The sequence below is a fragment of the Actinia tenebrosa genome, unplaced genomic scaffold (genome assembly GCF_029948245.1).
Source record: "Actinia tenebrosa isolate PJP-AT-01 unplaced genomic scaffold, QUT_ActTen_1.0 PGA_scaffold5__44_contigs__length_20552954, whole genome shotgun sequence".
Taxonomy (NCBI): domain Eukaryota; kingdom Metazoa; phylum Cnidaria; class Anthozoa; order Actiniaria; family Actiniidae; genus Actinia; species Actinia tenebrosa.
Window position 1 is genome coordinate 13019931 of NW_028292582.1, and position 26203 is coordinate 13046133.

General features: G+C 36.3%; 1 protein-coding gene across 1 annotated transcript in view; it reads left to right on the top strand.

The window, feature by feature from the left end:
* Positions 1-26203, top strand: part of LOC116293877 (ras-specific guanine nucleotide-releasing factor 1) — a 71532-nt gene that overhangs the window by 36063 nt on the left and 9266 nt on the right. Inside the window, exons 9-16 of the mRNA XM_089037962.1 lie at positions 11784-11894; positions 12771-12888; positions 14451-14614; positions 15595-15652; positions 16231-16409; positions 22750-22826; positions 24076-24151; positions 25154-25412. Of these exons, the coding sequence (XP_088894088.1) occupies positions 11784-11894; positions 12771-12888; positions 14451-14614; positions 15595-15652; positions 16231-16409; positions 22750-22826; positions 24076-24151; positions 25154-25412 (1042 nt within the window). The remainder of the gene's footprint in view (positions 1-11783; positions 11895-12770; positions 12889-14450; positions 14615-15594; positions 15653-16230; positions 16410-22749; positions 22827-24075; positions 24152-25153; positions 25413-26203) is intronic.

Sequence of the window (26203 nt, forward strand, 5' to 3'; positions counted from 1 at the left end):
AATGTCTTTCCAGTATTTAAATCACGTCCCCTTGCTTCAAAAATTCCCAAAACTATATTAAAGACAGATATCTAAAACGTTTGATTGAAAGATTCAGTAAACCTTCAGTTTGAAAGTCAGGAAATTGACCGAAAAGTTTGATATGCGAGAGAAGCGGCCATCTTGAAACCAAACTCTTAATTCCAAATATGGTATCAAAACTCCTAATTTGCATATCTGAATATTTCAGAGCATGGTTTTCGACTCCCATAAGTTTATGTATTCCTTGTTTGGTACTGTGATATGATTACCAAATACAGTTACTCTATAGCCAGCGTTGAATCTGAAATTGTCTTCGTAAAGGCTTTACGAAGAAAATTCTGGATGCAACGCAGGCTATTACTCTAAAGAATATAAATTTGAACAATGTATCGTTCCCATCGGTTCGCAATATTGCGTGATAAAGAGCTTGCAGTACTATCCGTACCTCATCTCTTAAGCGTAATTTCTTGAGGTTTTGCTAGTATTTTTTTCACCAAAATGGCCTAGACTTCATGGAAACAATTTGATAATATACAAACTTATTAACCTTCATTAATACCCAGGATTGGAACGATCGCTTATGGCCAACAGTCACAGCAGTGGCGGCTCCAAGGGTGGTTCCGTGGGTTCCATGGAACCACTTTTTGTAAGATCTTGTGTAGCCAATCATTTTCTTTACGCTCACGGTACAACGAAATTGGGGCCCCCATTTGTGAAGCCAATCTTACCAGCTTTTTCTGGGTGGTGGCCATTTTAGGACCCCATTTAAAAAATACCTGGATGCGCACTGCACAACCGTGTTTCGAAGGGAGAAAACCGGAGAGCCCGTAGAAAAACCCTTGAATCTAGGAAAAGACCTAAACAACTCTACTCACATGTAATGGTAAGTCCAGGAATGGAAACCGAGAATTGTGAGTGTATTACCGATACATCACCCTTGATTCCCACATAAACTTGTCTCTTTCCAAGCAACTTGGCTGCCGCTCGAGGAATGATTATAAGAATTTACCGAATTCCCACATGCGTAGTTAAGACACTTGCGAACAAAAGATATTTTTCAAATAAATCAATTCCATCCAAGTCGGGCGTTATCGTCGCTTCGGGCTACTATTTTCAACGGTTTAGAAAACTAATAGCGTAAAAATATTACACCTTAAGGCTTGCAATTAAAATGAAGAGATCAAGACATGGAACACTGACATGTAAGTTCTTTTTACATTCAAAATACAACTACTACGACGACAAACAAACAAAATTATGCAAATACATACGATTATCTCAAGTAATTTGGACAAGTATAAAGGAATTTTTAACTGGTATAATTCTATATGATAGTAGTTTTCGAATAAATTACGCTGAAAAATACGCTTAAATTTCATTACAAAAATTCAAAGCTAAACAATGCCTCGAGCATTTATTTTCTTGCTTTCAAACTTACACTTTAAAAAAATCATTTGTATTCTCATTAGCGACTAGCTTTTCTATGCACTGGTGTAGCTTTGTTCATTCTTAAGTGGACTCTCAAAGTTTAATTTAAAGGCAACACATTCATTAAAGTTTTCGTTTCTGTTGAAGAAATTCGTGGTGGAAAGTAGGTTTGCTTTGAATGAAGATGAAATTTGGGAACTATGTAAATGAGTAAAATTGTGAACTAAGTGGTAATAAATTTCTAATCTATTTTAATTTATCTAGTTTACTTTCTAAGCAACGCATTCATCAAAGTTTTCATTGCTCGTGACTAAGACATTCGTAGTTGCTAGTTTTTCTTTCGATGAAGATGAAATTTAGGAACTATATGAATGGAGTAAAATTGTAAAATAAGATTGCAGAATCTTGATAGACTAAACAAGTCACCAATCAATTTAAAGCTATTGACCAACTTTCTTCCTGGGAGCTCTTCAGATCATATCAATTAGTCTTTCAAATGCCAGGAAAAAATGCAAATCGTGTTGGGATTTCAAGACCCGTTAACACGATTTCTGCACGAAATCCCAGTTGGTGTTTTGATCGACTTTTAATGCATTCGTTTAAACCAAGTAACTCTTAGAAGAACCAAGAAAGAGATACATTTTCTTTCTGCAAAGCTTGAATTTTGTTTTCTCGACTTTTATCGTTGACAAACTGGTGGCTTTGAGTTACATTTTGTGATTCAGTATCTTCGAACCAAAACACATTGTCTTTATTTGGAGAAAACGTTACTCATGAATCTACGCCGATTTTTCAAGGTAAGAATATAAAATACTGTCTATTCTTACTTTTTACATAACTACAATACTAAAAAATAGACAAAATTTCACATTCAGAAATAAATTTCAGATATTGTTCTTAAAATAGTCAATTCTCAAAATTAATCCGTAGGAATACACCCACGTTTACGAAAGTAGATTTAATTTTGAAATTAATTTTTGTATCTATCTTCAATGATTTCCTACCTTTTTTTTTTTTTTTTCTGTTTCTCATTCGTTTGCGTGTGGCATATTTTTTAGCCTCTACAATGAACTCAATCTTACATTCTCCTATTCAAATCTATTCAAATCCCCTCTTTGGAGTTGCCTTCATTTAGTGGCCATTCTCCTAGTTCAAATCTACTCAAATCCCCTCTTTGGAGTTGGATTCATTTAGTGGCTTGTTAGATTAAGTGGCTAGTTAGAGTTAGTAGCTCGTTAGATTTGGTAGCGTTGAAAATTTTGATTACCGTTTACTATAAGTTTATTTTTTGATGTTTTTTATTCAATAATGATATTTTTTTTAATTCTTTTTTTCAATCTCTTTTTAGCGAAACTCATCATACGCTAAAAAATTTAAAGTTTATTCTATCTAATTAATAGAAAATAATAATAATTAGTATTTGTACACTGTCACTAGTAGAAAAATTTACGTTTAGCAAGGAGGTGAAAAATCATATCTTTTGCCGTACCGGCACGTACTTTGCCGTTACGTAGCAACTAAAATGTTCCAATACAAAGTTAATAGCACTGTCATAAGCACTGATGTAATACCATTTGAGTGTTACATAACTGCGCTTATGTTGAATTCGACAAAAAAAGGATTTCCTACTTAAGCTGTAAGTTTTTGTTACTTTTTGCATTTTTTTCTTCACTTTTTACTACCATTATCATTGAAGTTCGACGCTGACTAGCATTTCAACGACCGCCAATCAAAGAACTGAAATAAAAACAATATCTTGGAGGAGATTTTAGACTGTCCAAGATTTCCCTTTATATTGTCTTTTTTATTTCAGTTCTTTAATTGACGGTCGTTGAAATGCTAGTCGGCAAACGAGACATCGAACTTCGCGGGTCACACTTCAACGATAATGGTAGTAAGTTTGGAAAGCAGAAGCAAAGAAAGAAAGAATGTTTCAAAAACAGAAGAAATTGGTTTTTCCTGTACAGTATTTTTTCGATCTCGGCCAAACAGATTATGCTTCAGTGCAATTTTTTGCTTTTGTTCTTAGTGCGATTACTTTTTTAGCCATTGCTTTTTGAAATGTTATAAATCGGTATTGGTATAAAAAATAGGTGATAGGTAATAGCGATCTTTGGCGTTAATGACACTCATGGTATATCTATGGCAAGATTTAAATTGCAAGTTCTAGCCGTAGGCGATTAAGTCAATGCTGTTCTTCTCAGGCAATCAAATTACGGAGATTTTTCAAGCAGTTGTATCACCCTCCCCCCTCAAACAAAACAAAATAACAAACAAGCAAAAAAGAGACCACTGAAAAACATTGCAAGCACTACGAGTGAATAAATGGACGGACGAGCGGGCGGACGGACGGACGGACGGACGGACGGACGGACGGACGGACGGACGGACGGACGGACGGACGGACGGACAAAGAAACAAATGCCGGAGCCATGAGCAAATAACCAGTCGCAAGAACAAGCAGGAAAAATTAACAGAAATTGAAAAACCACACAGAAAAATAAAATCGAAACAGAAACTATGCAGAACGACAACATTGAACGAAACCAATTTAACAAATTAACAGAGACTAAACTAACCAAAACACAAACGGAACGACACATAAAGTAGATAGGTGAGGTTTTGCACTATCACATGTCGGCAGCCATGTTGGATGGCAGAACTTTATAAAAATCGCGGAAATTCTTCCAGTCACGTAAAACGATTGTATTTTTCTTGCCGTCCAATATGGCTGTCGTCAAGTTATTGTGCAAACTTCTATGCTAAAATTTACAATACCGGTACCTATGAATAATAGCCGATTGCAGAACCTTTTCTGCCGTTGCCTAGAAATAAACAAAGATGCTAAAGAGAATCGTCTTAAAGTTGTCTCGCAACTATTTCTCGATACTCGCAGACGATAAAAGAGACGTTTGATTAACGAGATCTACCTCAAAAATTCATGATTTTTTAAGTAAACAACCTTATTATGATTGCATTTTAAAGTCCAACGTTAAGAAAGCGCTCATCGCTGTTAGTAAGTTCATATATAGATCTTTATCGAAATCTAACAAAATTTCTCGAGTTTGTCACAATTTCGCTACGATTGCATTCCGGCCCTTGAGAGAGTATTGTCCAGCGGTGATACCCATAAAAACAAGATGGCTGAATTCGCACGGTTCACGGACTACAAAAATATAATTAAGACGCGCTTCGTAACTTTTCTCTTTGAATTTATAAGATTGGTCTTACTAGTAAACCAACATCCTTAGAAGATTGAAAATTTATAAAATTAAAAATTTAGTCGTGATTTAAGAATGAAATTTTATTTGTTATTTGATTAAAAATCGGACGATTTCTGTGCATTTTCTCCTCTACTCCAGCCTTCCCCAGTCCTCGGGGAAAATCTAGCTGATTATATATTTTTTCATATCTTTCATTTTAAATTAAAATTTTAAATTTTGACACCTGAATACCAAATTTTTTTTACATTGAATGATTCGGAAATTAGGAGAGAGTGTTCATTTTTTTTTCTTTTTTTTTTTAGTTATTACATTTTTTTAAAATGATATTTTAGTGAATTTGTTCAAGTCAAAGTTCTTATGTTTTTTTACGATTGTATTTGTTTGATGTCCCCATATGCACTAGGTTTTTGAATAATTGGGATAACCATTTGAGTATATGAATATTAAAGGTGTTTAGCGTATGACAGTTGTTCGCTGAGAGTGTGGTCTTTCTCATTGTTTTCTTCAGCGAGGCTTTCAATGCACAACCTGTCTCGCGAGCATCAAAACAAGGGCATACCTCTTTGCAAAATTAAATCGTCTTCATCGATATCCCAAGATATAGAAAGCAAAATCAAGCTTCAGTGATCAGAGCAGAGAAGATATAATTTTTAGTCAGTAAGTTTTTAAATAATTAATTGTTTTTATTCAGTGTTCTCCGCGAGAAAAACAACTTGATATTTGAACACAAAGCCGCAGAGAACTCTAGTACAGGAGTCCTAAAAAATTTATTCAAAATTAGAAAAAAACAGAATTAATATATTTTTTTAACCAAAAATTGGTGATTAATACAGTTGAAACGTGGTCTAATATCATTTTAAGCGTTTTCTTAAGACAAGTAAAGTAAGAATGAAGGGTTTTCCTGTGACAGTTTTTTGAACTCCTTTATTTATATCAACATTTGACTAGCCGTGTTTTCGTATCAAATTTTCTTTTGTGATTTACTTCAACCTGCTACTTTCTATTTTGTGAATCTACTGACAGTTCCAAAGTACCAAAAACTTTTATTTTGTAAATATTTTCTTAAAGAAAGTTTTCTTTTTTTAAAAGCTGAATAATCGTAGGTTTTAAGTTTCGCATCAACCTTTGTTTACAGTATACTTGTCTTCCGGTCTAGCTCTGACTCCAGAGATGGTTGTCACGCTAAAAAATAATTTACCATGATGAATTAATATGCCCTAAAAACAATTATTAGGCAAATATACTAGAACATTGATTTCTACCTAAATATTTAGCACTAAATAAGAGAGAGAGAGAGAGGGAAAAAAACAACACATCAATTAGGAACATGTATTTAGACCGAGATGTATTTTATTTGTCCATGAGACTCGGCTTTATGTCCATTGTCTTGCCTCAAGCGTATTCTCAATGAAAGAGTATTTTTCAAATCACCGGTTTAGGATATTAAATTCGCAGATAGATTGATTCAGTCAGAACTACGCCTGGATTATATAACATTAAAAGCATTTTGCATTTCCACTTCAGCGAGTCTGTGAGTTTGACAAGAAAATATTGCCGGTCTTTGGCGGAGCTCAGTATGGACGCCGCCAAATTTGAGTCGTTTTCTAAAGGAGTTTGGAATAGCTCGGTTATTTGACACTGGTTACTGGATTAAAGTGAAGTATTTTATTCTTTATTTATTATTTTTTTAAATGCACGCAATGTGACGTGTGCTTTGTTGTCGTACGTTGGAAAATGTTGCCTGCTCTTCGGTTATCCGACAGATTATCGATCGATACTTCCACTACTTTAATCGATGCACTACTTTTATTTTGCTTTATTTGTTTCTTAAATGGAAGGCTCTCTAGATACTTAATTTTTTTGGAAAATTTCGCCACAAACGGGTAAGCGCCGGTGTCTTTTGAGTTGAGATATGAGCGACATATCCGAGCTACCCTATGGGTACCGGTTTTAAGAGATGACACGTGATCCAAATATGACATTAAGAAAATTTGTTCAATTTAAATCTAAAATGAAATAATTTTACAGTTTGGTATTTTTTGCTTATTGCCGTATTTTGAGAGTTTCAAAGCGAAGAAAAACTCCTTCAAGAAAGTGAATTTTTCTTATCGTGACCACTTTATCTACCAAGTTTACCACAACCTACTGCGTAGAGGCCGTGATTGGCTATCAATTAAACGTTATCTTTATTTTTGTTCCAAAAAAAATGCTAGTTAACTCAGAGTGCTTCGTCACATGCAGCTTTGCTTTTGATGAATGAGTTTTTAGATGACGCATAGCAACAGACGATAAAGCGGCGTCAAAACCGAGTACAGTACGTTAAAATATCCTATATACACTTCGCTAACTTTAAACTGGATTTTTTATAGAAAAGTAACGCCTTATCAAAAAAAACATTTTAAGTCGTGGATTCTCTGATTCTCTTACATACTCAGCATGCTCAATGCTACAAAAAAGCGCTATGAAGATATAATTTTCTGGACTCAAAATAACAATGAAAAATTTAAACGTACTCTGTGGATTTATAGCGAGAGACCAACACGTAGATTGTTTTCTGAATAAATAGTCCAATATCTGTTCCATTACTTTATCATGCAGGTGCACCGACGTTGCTAACCCTAAGTTCATGCTTAGAAAGATGAAGACAAAACACACAAGCCATCGAGATTTCTAATTTGTTAGTAACATTGATTGATGGAAAATACGCATTGCATAACGTTTTAGTGTAGTCTTATTTTTCTTTTTCCTCCAGAAAAATGTCGGTAATGGTTTTCAAGATTTCTTTTTGCTTGAAGCTTTCACTTTATAACTGCTTATGATACTGCTTTTATTGGGGTATTTCCTTGAATGCAAACTGATAAAGCTGGGGAAAATGCTTCGACTGATTGACTTGAGTGTCTGTCTGTTATAAGCACGAACTGATAGCGACCCTTTGTCATTACGTTTTCTTGAAGCTTCCTTTACTGACGCTATTATTTTGCTTTAACAATACTTGTCGACGGCAAAGAAATATTGGCCAAAACATAGATTCTAAATCACTACCACTAAAATGCTTTTCTTCTTTATTCTATACTAGAAAAAATCAGTATAAACTTCATGTCTTCATTTTGCGCTAGCCTTGAACATGCTAAATTCCAACCAGATCTGTGAGTAAGCCGTTAGCCTGACTTTGACCCGGGGGGGGGGGGGGGGGGGGGTACTCTCCTATTTTCGCTATACAGGGTACGTGCCGCCAAACAGGGTATGGTTTTCAGCGATTCTACTCTGGAACAGGGTATATAAAATCGAGCTCGCTCTGGAACAGGGTCTATGAAATCACGCTCTCTACTCTCTGGAACAGGGTTTCCATGTTCGCAATATCGGAACAGTATATGATTTATCAGCGATCTTGCTCTGGAACAGGGCATGAATTTCAGCGATTTTACTCTGGAACAGGGTCAGGGTTCAGAGGGCTCAGCGGCACATCCCTACCCTAAACGGGCAAGAGTACCCCCCCCCCCCCCGGGGACTTTGATCATGATCAGCCCAGAGGTTTTTTCGGGAAACGACGATAAGATTGATGTCTGGTTTTGCATTTTGGTCTTTCTAAAAATGAAGCAATAGAGTTCAAATTGTCTATGCAAAAAAGGTCAATTTTGAATGATAATTTCTCACTTTCCATATCGTAGCCAGAGGTTTTATGCTTCTCTGTATCTCTCGATATTACTCAAAATAAGAAAGAGAAGAAGATATAGATGCAGAAAAAGAGCTCTAGAATTTCTTAGTTTAAATTTTACTGATTGGTAGACCAAGAGACGACAACCAAGTGACTCGTGTCACGATTTAAAAAAAAGCCCTCCGATTCGGTTTTGTTTATAAAAGTACATACACTTATTATTATCGAGTCTGAGGCAATTGGTATGAGCACTGACATGAACCAAAACCTCTACCATCAACCATCTACCATTGGACAAAAATATTTATTTTTCTAATTGATCTTAAGCGAATTCGACACGTGATCAATATGGTATCCAAATAACGTGAATGTCTTCGCGGAACAAGTTACATCTGTTAGATGACATAAAACATAGATTGATTTGATACTAGAAAACCTATCTTTGTCATTTGAGTTACAAAAAAAGCTTTTTTTCTGCGGTTGAGAAGGGATTATAAAGTTCAAAATCATGCACGAATTTTTCGAGAGAAAATAGCCATTTTGAGGTAAGGTGAGATTATTCTAAACCTATTTCATGACTAATCTTTGACAGAATCTTTTAATGGCCCTTTTTTTCCATACGTGGAAATGTATTTCATTTATTGATGTGCGCTCGCTATAAAGCCTTGCAATTTTGCTTGAAGCTAAACACGACAAAGGAGTCGTAAATATTTGGTTTTTAAGCGTTATCTTGGCTGTTTTATACCTGTCTATCTTCCTTGTCGTCATCGTATGCAGGGTCTTTCTCGTTTTTTCCTTCGACGCCGGTGCTCGCTCTAATTTAAAATCATCCTTTGTCTTCAGGGTTGCTCGAGAAAGAGCTGAGGAAATTCTCTCTAAATTAACAGCCTATTAACAATGCGTTTTTCTTGACTAATCTCTGACAATCTAGACTCTTCGCTTTGATTTTTCTAAGCTTAGTAACAATGTCTTTGAATAAAAAATCTTGATGAATAGCTGTCTTGAAATGGTTGTATAAAAAACGTATTGCAAGTCGTTAAATCACAACAGTACTAACAAAACCGCTTAACATCAACTACTATGATTCAATATGCCTCGGCTTTCCTCTAACTTGAAGAACGCTGTTGAATGTTATGGTCAGTATTGTGTAATTTTTTTTTTTTTTTTTTTTTTTTGCAATTTGTTTTAGAGGATCCTTTTTAGGTTGTAAACAACATTTCTTGTAAATTATTGAAAAGTACTGATATTAGTCTTTAAGCCTTTTTGTTCATCATTACTTTAAAATATCGTCGTTCAAAACCTCAAATTTCTAATATCAAATTCTTTTCATTTTGGTTTTCCACGGTTTTTAACGACAGACCTGCATATATTCGGAAGTGATTCAAGAACCTTAGAGACTTTCATCACGACAAATGGATTCTAATGGTTCCCATGCTGTGATTTCTATCGCAGTACTTAAAGGAGCTTAATTGGGCTTTAGAATAAGTGCGTTCCTGCAGAGATTGAAGGGAGGAATAGCGGGTTTAAAGCATGAAAAATTTTCCTCTACACACAGCATTACTGGAAACTCTGGCGTTATCAAAGTGAACTTGACATCGAGAATAACGCCTGGATAATTGTAGAAGTCCATTTGTACGTGCACTGAAACACTCAATTATAATTTCTAAAGAAAAAGGATATAGAATGATACGCCGCAATAATAGCTATTTTCCTTGTAATTGTTTGTATTAGTCATCCTTCTTCTCGCTGTCCTTTGATCACGTAATCACGTTCAGGCAAAGATCAAAATAATAATAACATCTTTGTTTCTTAGCAACGTTGTTACGAACTGTCAAACACTACGTTGCATATGATATGCACACATTTTCATTGACGTTTTCGTTATTCACGCATTCGCGTCATCCAATCTTCGACGGTTCTGTGGCTTTGCATGTATTATATCACAACAGAAAAAAAAAATTCGTGCCAAGATTTGTATCGTATAGTTGTTGTCCCGCGTGAAATTTGTTCTAATTGAAAAATCTCACAAGCTGAGATCAAGGGGAACCCCAAAAAAGGTACGAATAATATCATGGTATGACTACTTCGTACAGAAAAGCTTTAAATTCTGGAATTAAACCAATTATTTTGAATAGGAATGAGTTCATCGTTCACTTTTTCCCTTGTTTCCATATTGATATCGCATACTATTTTATTTATGAGGTACTATCTAGCTTTCTTCCCTTGGCATTCTTGTTGTTTTCAGTATATATTTTACGTTATATCCTGTTTAAAATAACGTCGTTAAATATTTTTTCTGTTTACATAAGGATTTCGAATATTTAATGTGAGAGAATTGAAGTACGACTTTAGTGTATCAATGTGTACATTCATTACTTTAAAACAAATAGCTACTCAAATTACATGTAAGATTCATTACGGACGTGTGTTTTGGAAGCAAAATACGCTTAAAAGGCTACTACGACGATAATCGCTCAAACTTGGATTCAGCTGAAACTTCCTAAAAATACTCTTTAAAGGTCCAATAATCACTGTATGAAGTGTTTTCTCGATATTCAGGACGAAAGTATGATATTTTTACGATTATTTTTTGGAGTCTGTGACGTCATACACTCAACATCAAACATTGCTACATATATTTCTTTGTATATAAATCCTTAATTTATTTTATTCCTATGAAGCCCAAAGGGTGGCTAATGTGCTTATTTGACTATAATTTATATTTTGGGGTGTTTGGGTATTTCTTTCTCCCTTTACTACTGATATTTTGATCATAAACTACAAAGAAATGTATGGAGCGATGTTCGATGTTGAGTGTATGACGTCACAGACTCCAAAAAATAATCGTAAAAATATCATACTTTCGTCCTGAATATCGAGAAAACACTTCATACAGTGATTATTGGACCTTTGAAGAGTATTCTTAGGAAGTTCCAGCTGAATCCAAGTTTGAGCGATTTTCGTCGTAGTAGCACTTTAGTCCAAAATGACGCACGGCCGAGTGAGTTACGTGAAAACGATGAATCCCGGGCAAAATGCAAAGAAATAATGTGGTCTCAATGCAAAGTATATACGTGTACTGTCTTTCTTTCCTTCTCACATACAGTCAATGTCATTAACGTTGTCCACCGAAAAAAAACATTTACACATTTACACATTTAGACTAAAAGAAATATCACGTGTTTCATTATGTATTCTTTGCCTCGTGTGCGTCAACCTGAACTTTAAATGTTAAAATTCAACTCGTGAATCGAAAATCCAGAACGCCCCGACCATTTAGAGAGGATTTAAGATTATATGGTATTTCAGCATTTGTTTTATGCCAGAATCTTCGAGGAAACACGTGATATTTCTTTTAGTCTAAATGTGTAAATGTCTTTTTTCGGTGGATAAGTTAATGACATTGACTGTATATCACATTACAGGCAGTAATATTTTTTTCTTTTTGTTCCCAGGTTCCCGCGTACATCATTACTCTTCACGAGCTTCTCGCTTTAACGCCTCATGATCACGTGGAGCGAAATGCATTGGAGTATGCGCAGAGTATCCTGGAGGAACTCTCCACGGTAAGTTCTCTTGATTCCTGCTCCTACGTCTCCTATAGAGCTTTTTCACTCACGTTACAAGGAAGCCATATTGAGCCAATTGTCTCTCCACTCCACCTCCTCTCTCCGCTCTTTACCCTTCTCCCCAGGCACTCCGAATATCCCCAGGCACCCGGAAGGCCTGATACTGAGGCTATATTGGTGTACCAAACAATAGAAACTTTCTGCACAGTTTTTGAATAAAAATAGAGTTTAATTCCCGGGGGATCGAAAATGTATTGTTTTGGTACCCCATAATGGCCGCTGTGACGTCCCGCGAAAACTCTCTACACCAACGTTCCTCTCTCTATACCAACGTTCCTCTCTCTACACCAACGTTCCTCTCTCTATACCAACGTTCCTAAGAAGACACTCAGATACTCAGATGCGTTTGGGTGTAAACACCCTCGTACCCTGAACCCGTACTCTTCACTAAACACTCTTGTACCTTAATTCCGCGTTCCATGGTATGCACTCATAAACCCTTGGCCCTCTCTCCACGGACGCTGAGCCCGCGTTCCTCGTTAATACCCCTGTGCTCGTGAGCATATGCTACACGCAAAGCACCCTGGTATTCTGAGCTCGCGCTCCACGGAAATCGTTTTTCTGTCTTGATCCCGCTCTCCTCGAAAAGCGTTCTCATACCCTGCATGAGCCAACGTTTCCTGATAGGCACTCTCGTACCATGAGCCCGCGTTCCGTTGTAAGCGGTTTTCCACTCTGAGCACGCATTCCATGGTAATAATTTTTCTACTTTAAGCCAGCCTTCGCTTTGGTCTCCGCCGAAACTCAAAAATCCCCAACTAAATTTGCAGGCTTTTAGTGGTTTTTCATTGGTTGTTATATTTTCTTTTCAAGGTAATGCATGACGAAGTAAGTGAAACAGAGAACATACGTAAAAATTTGTCGATAGAGCGACAGATCGCCGAAGGATGTGAGATGCTTCTTGATGTCAACCAAATATTCATAAGACAAGGTACAATGTGACCTAATTCGCCTTCGTACGCGTAGCGTCTGTTATGCTAACGGCAAGTGTATTCAAAATCGACCACGTGATGCTACTGTTGTTCCATGTGGACAAGGTTTTTGCACTCCGCGTGATAACATCGTGACGGCACTTCGATCACATGGTGTTATAAACTTGTCCACGTGGTACAATGGTATCAAGTGGTCGATTTGAAATCACTTGAGGTTAACGAGGCGTTAAAAAATCCCAACTGACTCGGTCTATAGAGAGTTTTCACGTGACGTCACAGCGGCCATGTTAGTGTACCAAAACAATATATGTTGTGTCCTCGAGGAAATAAACTTTGCTTTTATGCAAAAAATGTGCAGAAAGTTCCTATTGCTTGGTACACCAATATGCCTCCCTACGCTCTATAATAGACTAGATTCGAGTTCCAAACTACTGCTGTGTTCCCTGATTACAGACTCATTTCAACAGAGTAAGCATCGATTTCCTGCAAAACTTTTATTTGTTCCAGTGAAGGTTCGTGGAATTTCAAAGTGTTAGTATTATTAAAGTTGTACATTCTTTACTTTACTGTTGGTATTTGTGAATATTTAAACTCTGATTCGACGCTAACCCTGTGTAAATGAGCCTGTAATCAAGGAACACAGCGGTAATTTGGAACTCGATACTGGTCTATTCTAATTAGTGGGAAGAGTAGTGCCTAGCTGTTTGCTTTCGGCGGCCAGTGCGCCATACTTGTTCGGCTTAATTCTTACGAGCCGCCGTAATGCCTTTCGTCCCTGTTTACGCGGTATACAGCTATTTCAAAAAAGGCTGCGAAGGTTTTGTGGTATGTTGGATACAAAGTGCGAACTGCACTACGCGCTATGTGAATTCAGCGAAAGGTCACAACGATATGAAATTTTCCTAAACTTTGCGTACGTTTTCCCGGTATTTTTTTTCTGTGCTGACATGCAACATGCAACACGCAACACGTAACATGCAACACGCAACATGCAACACGCAACATGCAGCATACAACATGCAACATGCAACATGCAACATTCAACATGCAAAATGCAACGTGCAACATGCAACGCGCAACATGCAATACGCAACATGCAACATGCAACACACAACATGCAATAAGCAACATGCAACATACAACATGCACCATGCGCCATGCAACAAGCAACATGCAGCATGCGACATGCAACACGCGACATACAACATGCAACAAGCAACATGCACCATGCACCATGCACCATGCACCATGCACCATGCACCATGCAACAATCAACATACAACATGCAACATGCAACATGCAACATGCAACAAAACCTTCACCAACCTTTTTTAAAAAATAGCTGTATACGCACGTTGGCATTGCCGTTTTTCATGCCATGGAAGGACTCAGGTTTAGAAACCAACAATCGTGAAAGTAATTGCCATGAGTGTCTCCATTTCCCTTTTTTTATTATTTTTTGTTATTCGGTCGAAATCGGACTGCATTTGTTCACGGTTTTCTTAGTTTGACTGTAACTTAACAAGAAGCAAAGCTCAGAATGCCATGATCATGTTTGTAGGTAACTTAATTCAAGTCACAGAGAGTCGTAAAGGTAAAACATTTGGTGGCATATCGCTCAAGTCAAGCGAAACTCGAAAAGAAAGCGTTCGTCACTGTTTTCTGTTCTCCAGTTACATGTTGCTAACTTCGCGTTCGTCAAGTGGTCGGCTACACCTCGGAAAAGTAAGTATTTATGATCTTTTTCTTCGTCTTCATCGATACCAGCGATGATCTACTGCGCATGTTCGGAAAATCAGCCGAGCTGAGAGTTCGCAGTTTCGTACCCAAACAAACCCCAGTTATCACTCACGTGAACAATCCTTTTGGCCTTTTTACTTCGAATCCCAATAGTATGCCCTTGACACGGTTAAAAAACGCACTGCGATTCGCTCGAAAGTTCTGCGGGAAATTCTAGACGCGTTGTGTTTACAAATAAAACCATTGGAGATTTACCAGAATTTTTCTCTCGTATTATTTGACCAGGGAAAGAAAACAACTAAAGTGATATTTTAGGAGGAAATTAGCACTAACTTTCCACGAACGGTTTTAACTTAAAGAATTACCAAACGCCGGTAAATCTCCAATGGTTTTATTTGTAAACACAAAGTGTTTGCGAATTTCCAGCCCAACTTCCAAGCATGCGCAGTGCGTTTTTTCGCCCGTGTCTGTGTTCCCTTGAAAGAAGTATTGATTGAGAAGGGAATCAAGTGTGAAAGGACGGCACGGGAAGTCAAGATCAGATGCCTTTTTTCTTGGCGCGGACCAAAACAAACGCACCGAGAATGCGTCGTTGCCATGGGTGATGTTTCACTGCACGTGAAAATGAACCAACCCGACTGAGCCGACTTTAGCTTGACGCATATTTCAATCAAACAAGCTTCTTATAGATATTCGAGATTTCTCTAAAAATTAAAACTCCGAGATTTTGATATAGTTTGCTTGAATGTCTTTGAAACATTACGTACATAGACGTCTACTGACGTGGGCTATTGTCTCATTGTTACACCAATGCGTGGATATGGTCCGCGTAATGAGTGGGATGGAGTGTAATCAGTTTGTTAATCACTTTTGCACTGAAAAATTAATTTTACTCAGGTTGAAATCTTCACTTTGGACTGAAATAAGTTTTAATTTTCAAGTAGATGCTTTTATTAATGTTACAGAGTAGTTCAGTGATTTCTCTAGCGGATGCTACGTTGGTAGACGACTGCTTTGATGAAGGTAACGATCATTATACTTTTTTGATCTGAATCCACCTCTTAACCAAAGTGTATTGATGGCCCTTTAGGACGCGGCAGCCATATTGCTTTGAAATGATAGATTCCACCACGCGTAGCCTCACATTTAAGTGCTTGAGAATAAATTTATATGGGTTTAACAAAGAATCCTCTTGAAAAATAAACATGGCCGCCGTGTGCCAATAAAGGTCAGAATAGAGCTTTTTAGTTTTGTTGTTTGTTGTGCACATTCCAGACCATGTGATGCCACTCTTGGGAGTTGATTCTTTCATGTGTAAATATTTTACCATGTTCGTCATAAAAGAGCAATACTTAAGAGAATGTCATGTGATATGAAATGGGGAATTTGCCAACGAAGCTAAATATAAATCTAAATCGTTAAGATAATAATAATCGAAAAAAAACATTCATAATACAATAGGCTGAAAAGGTCTATTCAGTTGTTTTGCTGCCTCATTGACTAAGTTGGATCAGATCTTTTGCTCAAGCCAACCAACATGGCGTCTATGACGTCACACACTGCAATAATCTAGAATACGTTTTTCCCTTATCTTTGTCCAGGTGATCTGGATGGTGAAATACTTTGTGGTGTTCGCTCGGCCCAGGACATCAACGACCTCGATGACCTCACTTTCAAACTCATCGTAAGGTCACGTGAAAAAGAGGGAAATCCGCTGACAATCACACTAATGGCACCGTCGGCGCAGGAAAAAGCTGCTTGGACAAGCGACATCAGCCAGGTAGGTCTTTCACGTCGTAAATTCGAAATTATTAAGCAGAAGTTTAAAGTGGCTCTGACCTTAATTGATTTCGTTGCCATGGTTACTTCACATTGGCTTGACTTTCATCATACGTCATTGCAAAATCAAAAGAAAAAATATAGTCTTTTGTCATTGAATATTTAACTGCTTTGTTAAAGGGTTTTTGGTTGCCTCAGGGTATAATATACCTAAATATATAATGATATGCATGCTAAGTTAAAGTACACTTAGCAGAAAACGATCCATCTTATGATCCTTCATTTTGCTCTCGAAGCTCATTCCAACGTCGCTAAACTTTAAAATCGACAACACTGTCAACAATGTTGCAGAGTACAAATGTCGACGACTTAATAACAAGTCCTCACGCATGTCGTTTTGTTACAAATCATGAAGTTTGGTCTTCCACGTCGGAAAAGTACTACTGCTTATTAATATTTTTTCTGCGTTTATACCAAACAGCTGTATACATCAATTTTACAAAACCTTGACGGTCGGCGATCTGAAATAGGCGCTGAGACCTATACGGAAAACTTACGTTCTAACTCATAGGACATGCTTCATATTCCAATTTAAAAGAAAACTACGTTGTTCGACATTTAAAATATTAAATTTTATAGCGTGTCACTCGGTCTCAGATTTCAAATTTCACATCTCCCACCGACAACGTTTTTTTGAGGTGCATATGCGTAGTGGTGTGAGCGCTCGCCTCTCATCAATGCGACCCGAGCTCTTCTCGAACTTCTCGTTGTCGTAAAAAATATTTTTTTGAGAGACAGGAGACGCAAAATCATTCTAGAAAATTTTCAAAGTGACAAACATCATATCGTGCGAATAGATGTCGCAGAATAGCGTGGTTAAAATTATGCGACAATTATTTTTGTAGTATTTATAGGTCCTAAATACAATTACAATATTTTATACTAATGAAGGTCCTTGACTTGACATTCAGACAACCGCTATATATAGTAACTGTAATTGCTTTTGCGTCATAAGACGGGACCGTCGTCTAGGCGAGATTTTCAAGTCACGTACTCGCAAGCACATCAATTGATAAAAAAAACCTTCAGCATAACCTTAACCAAATATCATAAATTTATTCGAGGGCAATCGGGAATAGGACGTTTGCATGATGGCGTCATTAACTACCATACTCCCTTGCACAATATAGCCTTAAAACTGAAAAATTTACGATCAAAGTGATAATTGGCCGTCACAATTTAAAATCGTTAAAATTGAAACACATTTGTTAAAGTTGTTTAATTCTCATTGATATGAAAATATTTTACGGTGACCCTATCGATCTTAAAATCGAGTTTTGCAGCAAAGGAAATAGCGGTTTGATGAGGCCGCGATGGTCAGGGGCTCTGGGCACGAGACTGATTTTGACGCTTAAAAGATTCCATAAAATCTTCTTACGCATGCGTGACATTGCCAATTTTTCAATCGCATTTATTTTCGTAATCCGAAAATATTTGGAAATTTTCTGTAGCTATTATACGTGTTAAGTTTTGAATTTCAAAGCGATTTAAGCCTAGTTCACGCTAGCGTCGGAGTCCGGCAGAAGCAACATTACTAAGTAGTGCACTGGTCATTAACAGTGGTTGTCTTTTTTCACACCTAAGTAATAAATGTTATGCGGAGTCTGCGTATTTTGCTTCCGATTCCAATTACGATACAAGTGTGGTTTACAGCTCGCCTCTCACCGCGCGCTATGGTCCGGGTTCGCGCTGGATCATATGTGAGTTGAGTTTGTTTGATGTGTTGTACTCTCCCTTGCAACAAGGGTTTTTCTTCAGGTTTTCTTCGGTTTCCTCCCTACTTAAAAAACAACATGCGAGTTAAGTGTTGTAGTTTGTAAAAATAGAATGTAGTGGTAGTGCGAGTGTGGCGCACCTCACGAAAGAGCCCCTATCTTTGTCGTGACAAATTTTCAGGGTTGTGGGTACTAAATGCTTAAGAGCGAATATGTAAACAATAACTAGAATTTGTTAGAAGTAAGTATATATTAAAAACGTATACTATATACCTGATGTAGCCAATACATCTCTCAGCTTTTTTGTAAAAATACAGAGTATTTTTCTTTACTTTATTTTGCCTTAAATTTCAACACAAACGATTTTCGACGTTACTATAAACGTTGTAAAACACCGAGTCTTGTTTAAACAGCTGGAAAATCATTCCTCGTATGTAACTTAAGGAAACTTAGACTATTCCAGTCGTATTTTGAATAAAAACGTTGAGAGATTTATCCCTCGAGATCTAGAATAAGACCATCGTATTTCAACATAATAATAATAATAATAATAATAATAATAATAATAGTAATAATATTAATAATATTAATAATGATAATATTAATAATGATAATAATAATAATAATAATAATAATAGTCTATTTAATCACGTGTCGTCCAAGAGCGTAGAGTTCGTTCAAAACACGAACCTGCAAACATCTGAGTGGCAAGAACAAATCCATCAATAACTTCCTCTACAAATATTTCTCAATTTTGCCGAGTTTTGGTATTTGTCCGCTGCTCTGTTACGCTCACCAAGACTCTATAAGAAATTACTACATTAATTCGCTTTGGCGTCTTTAATTTTCAATTTTTAATTTTGGTGTCTGTAATTTTTCAATTTGTTGTTAATCTTGTTGTTTGTTCCCTCGTCTCCTTTTCTCTTTGTTTTTTTCTTTCTTTTTTTTTCTTCTTTTTTTCTGTTTATAATCTTTAGAATAACCAATATTTCCACGAAAAAAATGTAGTTAAAAATCGACCAGACCATAACTGAAAACGAAATATAAAAGCTCTATTCATCTCAGCGTCTGTCTCCTGCAATCCTTGTTTAATAACAATCATGCACAAATTGGTTTATTTAAAGCTTCTCTTTCAAAACTCATGTTATTTTAAACTCTATCTTCAGGCAAGCTATTTTTAGTTGCTTTATCGTCCGAAAAAAGCATTTCATTTTAGTTCAAAGATGACCGAAAAAAAACCATTTCTACTTATTTTGTTCTTGCCATTTTAGTACAGCTTTTTTACTCCGATCGTGACTTTCAAAACAGCGAGCAAGAGACTGCTTAAATATTTTCGTGACAAGATGAATGATCATGTTTGCGATAGGTTTTCCAACATTTTAATATTTAAAAATATTATTTATTCTATGAACGTTTACTCGTTTAATGAATATTTGGTTCGGAATCTGATATTTTATAATAATTCAGTTGGTATGTTTTATATTCAATTCGCACTTTCTTTTCTTTTAAAATGAAGAATGAAGAGTAGACATTTAGAGCATTTGTTCGAGATGCTTTTGATTTTGGTCGAAGTACTTTCTATTGACGGCTTAGCAGACACTTTTTCTCATGAAAATACATTTATATATGAAATCCAATATTATGCAAATTATCCTTTTGTTTTGAACTCTTGCTGGTTTTTTTCCTTTTTTTGCATGTGATTTTGGAAATTTTATTTTCAGTCACCGCATTAAAAAATAAAAAGGCATTAAAGGAAAGATAAGGAAAGGAAAATGAATAGCGGAAAAGTAGAAGGCTTTGACAAAAAGAATCTATCCAATGCATTTTTCACTCCAATTTGTGTACAGAAAAAGTGTTTCTTAATTCCTAGATGAATTTTTAAATACTAATCAATATCGTGCCATCTCTCCTTTCCTCCCCGCTCAAACATTTCCACATATTTGCTTTGGCACCTACGTCACTTTACGTCATCAGTGTCCACACTAACGTCAATTTTTTTTTTTTTTTTTGAGTTGCTACAGACGATCAAACATTTAACCAGAATCTAGAGTATTTCATAACACATTGGAATTAGACACTCCTACGTACATCTGTGTGGAAGCGAGAGGACCCTAGTATAAAGATCCCGCGCTATGCGTTTTTTCATACATATTTAATGTTGATTATTTTAGCAATTTGTCTTCCTTGACAACGCAATTTTACAAGGCTTTGCCGACACTGCTAAGGTGTTTGGTGTCATTTACATGTCGCAAAAGTCAAATGTCTGCTCTACTACTTGGCTAGCTTGAATGGGCTCGCGTGTACGTTCGTATAAGAAACAACATTGAATGCGTGATTCGTAACCTCGTCCGATTAACTCATGAAAATGCCGAGGAAAAGAAGTATCGTGATGAAGGGCAGAAAAAAGCGTCCACGACGAATGTCAGCGCCTGCCACGGTAGGTAAACTTAAGAGCTAAGACCTGCTGTCTTCTAACTACTTCCTTATTTAGGGTTTCAACTCGAAATTCATTATATTCTAAAGAGTTGTTTTTCTAGTCTTGCTTGCTGCGTCTTGTTGTTTGTTTGAAAAGCAAATTGTCTTTCAATAGACTTTATATTCAGTTTTTGCATTTTTTTTTGAATGTCAGAGCTCGTATAAAACTTATTTTCGTAAAAAACTGCTTTCATTCTTATCAGGTGCACACAAATTACCACTTATATAATATCAGCATCTGCAACTTTATTTTTTTGGTTTTCACTTAAATGTTTAGCGTGCTATATACGATTTGTAGAGAAGTTGTTTTTGCCTTGAATTCGCAGTTACTGATAACAAGAATATTTACAACCATTATCCCCCAACTAAAATATAATAATTATACGGGCGATAGCTTCATATCTTTTTTATCAGTGTTAACACGTTTGTTATCTAGTTGTCCAAACTCGTCTCCAAAAACAGGAAGTCAAAGAAATCATTCGTCAAAAAAAATCCAATTTAACATTTTCTCTGATTCAAACAATCGTTGTCATTATGAGTGATTATTTGGACCGTAAAAATTATCTTCTTCCACTTGTAATTCCAAGTTGTTAATTCCGAATCAAATGGCATATGCTTCAAGCTGTGTTTGCGTGAGAGAAAATTAGAATTATTCACTTCCGCTCTTTGAGAATCCCTTTGTTTCTAGCAAAACGAATCGTCTCAATTTTCTCTATTCAATCTGTATTTTTTACTTTTCTCGAAATAGAAGTCAGAATTTCCCAGCTTTTAAATCACTTCCAGTATCTTTTGATTCCAATTCAAAAATCCATAGGACATTTTACTCGACTCGATTATTAATTTTTGATCTGATAGCAAATCAAACATGCAAAGCTTGTGGTTATAGTAGAATAGTTAAATGAGTCAACGCCACGTTATCATGAATAACATTAGAATATTTTCTAATAGTCAATATTGTGATGTTCTACTCCAGATTTGCATATTTCGATTATTTGATATCACATTATTTTCGCGTCACCGGAGGTCTGTACAAAATAATAACTGCACCATGATGGCTTTAGAAATTCTCTCCACTCGTAAAACAAAGATGCAAAAAACACGAGGAAAAATGAGATAATGATGCGATTATCTTATTTTACAGGAAAGATATGCATAGAAAGTAAATCTAAAAATATAACCCTATTATCATTATGTATTAATTATTTTTAGCTATTTAGTTATTATTATTTAATTACTTTTCCTTAAAAAAACGAAACCTTTAACACTTACACAGGAGGACAACATAGGATAGAGTCACGCTATTCTGCAAATTTTTTTATTCTATCTTACTCCCCAGAAAAAAAAAAAATTTTTGTACTAGTGCTTTGGGCTACCTGTGTTGTGGTATCGCACGTTACGTCATCGCGGCCTCTCGGAGGAGGGTTTGTGCCGTTTAACAAAAGATTTCTCATTAGCATCCATTGTTAACGGCTCCACAATGTTCGCCAGGATTTTGTCTTTTAACTCTCTTGGGAATGCTTGCAACCCATCAATAGCGCAGCGCAGCCGTGACGTCATAAAAACAAAGACAAAAGCGAAATTCGGACAAACAAACTTACAAGTTTACTTTCAGCAGATAATTTTCACAGCCGATCGCAGTTGATCTTAGTTTACATAGGTTATTATTGGAACTTTAAGTAAAAATAATAAAATCGGTTCGTGTAATCCTCGTAGCGGTTAAACAGAATGCAATGTTTGTCCGAATCTTTAAGCTATTTTTAGAATCAGTGCGCTGCGTAATTGCTGGCTTTCGATTCACTCAGCTGATAAAAGTCTTTGAAGCTCATCTGCTCCACATGATGCTCAAACACTGACCACCATGTGCTGTCAGCCAGAAAGAATTATATTGAAAACTTGAGATTCAGCTGATGAACATTCTGCACGAGACATTTGTAAGGGTTTGGCCGGGAGGGGTCTGGTAACAGGACTCACACCAATCTCGTTCCCAATCTTGCGGCTTTAAAGCTGTTTTAATGCCGGAAGACTCACGAGGCGAAATTCATCTTCTTCACAAAACCTACTCACCGATTTCCTCTCCATTTTCTAATACAGTGCATTGAAAACCTCTCACTTGTTGAAGACGCTGACACATTATCGATAACATCGCGACAAAGCCTAGCAAGCGTGCGGTAAGAATCACAAATATTCGGGTCTACTAAAGTGTATTGATGGTTTTCACGGCGGCCATGTTGGAGAAACTTAACAAAAGAATTGTCAATGAATTCTTTTGTTATATCCTCCAACATGGCCGCCGTGTCTTTTGTTATTTAATTCTCTTGAGAATGGCTGAAAACCATCAATTCTTCGTTTGGAATAGACGTCATAGCCGACATGTTGGAAGAATTTGACAAAAGACTTTTCAATGAATTCTTTTGTTATATCTTCCAACGTGGCGGACATCCCTTTTGTTATTGTGCTCTCTTGGGATTGATTGCAAACCAAGAATTAGTCAAATATCTATTTCACGGGTTTAATGACTTCACTCTATGAGAAAAGAAATTTGCAATAACCTTTCTATGAACTCTGAGTAAGACAACGGCGTATTATACGAGATATTTTACTGCCCCAGAAAAGCTTCGTATATTTAATAATGCCTCCTTTGAAATCACACTCATTAACATAGCGGAAGTTAAACCATGCTGCACCAAACTGTCATACTTTGGGTGATGAATAGCGATAACAAGGTTTTTATTCACTTTAGCTTTCTCTGCTTTTCTACACATTTTTCAATAAAAATTGTCTTTTTCCAACACATTAGAACTCATGACCGTGTTTCCATATCTGGTAAAGAATCCTGTTCATTTACATAAACTTTATCCTGAACTTCCTCTGCAAAACTTAATCTTTATTATTTCTATACAAAATGAAATAATTTACCCAAGCGTTACTAATAAATACTACTCTTCCTTGTAGACTGAGGCGCTTTTTTTAATCGCCTTCTTAGCGCCAGTCTGTTATGTTAACCGCAAGTGCATTTCAAATCGATCACGTGATGCAAATGTTGTACCACGTGAACAAGGTTATTTACACCACGTGATAGAAACTTGAGAGCACTTCGGTCACTTGATATTAAAAACTATTTTTTACATAGAGTATTGACAGTTTGAATTGCATTATAAGAAATCAAAAGTCAAATAGAGATGAAAAACAATGATTTGTAAATTATAAAAACACGCCCAATAAAGGAACAAAATAATTGAATATTAAGAAATAAAATAAATAATAAAACTAATTAAGAGCAAGAAATATCAAACAACCCGCTTTTGAGTATTTTTGCGTTGCTAAGGAATCGATAGCATAGCAACGATGCCCGGTTCTTTTATACCTTGTGATTAATTAGCATGTTCGTGTTTTTTTTTCTTGGTAATTTTTTTCAAGGTCGGACTCGAGACTTTTCACTGACGACGTCGATATAAAATACTGCAAAGCGTTGAATGCTTGTAAGCTACCAAAGGTAAGGAATCCTATCGTTATTCTGATATTTTCATAGCTTATAACCACCGCAAGGACAGCAATAGTGTTGCTTAATTAACGGTGAACTGAAAGCATGTAAAGGCGCCTCTGGCCGTCGCTATACGCTCCATACTGAACACCAAGTTATCTATTTACTTCATATTTTTAAACGAAGAATAAATGCATTAAGTTCCTGAGAATTTATGGTCTGTATGAATTCCATTTTAAGCTATTTTAGAGCTAGTTTATATTTATATAACTACTCACTGTTCTCCAATAACAAAGAAAAAATAGATCTATTTGCGGTACTTTCGGTTACCTACATTTTAATTTTGAATTTCGATCTTATACCACTTTCCAATATAAGTACAAATTTACGTCAATTTTTAAAATTTTTGCTCAGATAACAAGAAAACTTGCCTGAAAACGACTGACGGCCTAGCTAAGGACCGTCGAAAAGCTTGATTTGAAAAATTGCTATATAGCATCCCTAGAAACCACAACGAATGCTATTAAACTTAACTTTGTGTTTATTGGATATTTAGTTTATATTATTATTTACTGAGCACGATTTTTGTCATATCGGAATCTTTTTATACTCTGTCAAGTGTTTTCTGAGCCTTTCGTGTCTTTATTTTAGAACAAGTCCTTGAGGCTTTTAAAATTATTTAGTTTAACGTTTAGTTTTCTGGTCAGTATGTAAATTAATCATGGACCGACAGAAGCCGACGGATGGATGGAAAGATACCAGAATGGATAGGAGGGATGGGATGGAATGGATAAATGAATACATGGGATGGCTAGATACACAAACCAGCCAAGCAGTCGCTAAATGGTTCCTTTATACAGTAATCAAAACATATATCCAACTACCTATCATTTGAAGGGAATGCGCAAGCAAACTCACTGAATATTTTACTGCGTGAATCATACATTCCCAGCTCGTGCAAAATATCTCTTCTCCTTTCATGTATAAATAATATATTTTCTATTTTACTTCTAGATACGTTACGCGAAACTTGAGCGTCTGTTCGAACGACTACTAGACATCCGTTTTCTCAGCATCGACTTTCTCAACACGTTTCTCATCACCTACCGCGTGTTCACGCACGCCACGAACTTCCTTGATACTCTAATTCAGTTCTACTACACGCGAAACACAAGAGATACACCGTCTCCTCTCAATGAAGTCTTTTCGCCGATAGCTCGAAAAACACGGTCAGTGTCGCTCCCTAGTGACAGAAGCAACGACAAGAAACGAGGTTAGTAATGATAATACAAATAATAAATAGTTCTTGAAAGCGCATCTAACAAAAGTCTCGATGGGCCTTTTTCACGCGGCAGCCATGTTGGTTTGAACAATAGATTCCACCACGCGAAGCCTCAAATTCAAGCGCTTGAGAATTAATTTATGCTGAGGAAACAAAGGTTTTTTACTCCCATGAGAATAAACATGGCCGCCGTGTGATAAAGTCTCCATGCTTTTAACAAATGAAGCCTCAAACAGCAGCAGGTTACGATAAGTAGAAGGTATATAGAAAATATAGTTTCTAAACTCCTGTTAAACAGGAAAGGTTTGAGTGCAGATTTAAAAGCAGGAAGTACTTTACGGCATCAGGTAGATTATTCCAAAGTTAGTAGAAGTGTAGAATAGAGTTGTTTATGGCAGCCATGTTGTAACGCAATGACAATGCAATGTGTTTGTATTGACGAGAAATTTCACCACTTCCTAAAGAAGAATAGTTATGTCCTTCAACATGGCGGCCGTAAATTAAATCTGACTGTCTATAATCTTCTAACTTTCAGTAAGCCTCATGAATTCATAGGGGAAAAAATAATTGCATATTTTATCCTCGTCTTGGAGCTAGATTTTCGATCGTGAATAATTTTATTTGTGCTAGTCAACTGACTTTTCTTGTTGCCGTCAATGAAATACTTGAACTCTCTATGATATCTGTAAAAAATGAAAACCAAAATATTATTGGTAAAATTGGTTAAAAAATATTGGAACAACACTGAGAACATGAGACCTAAAAGCCAGGTGTTCAAAAAC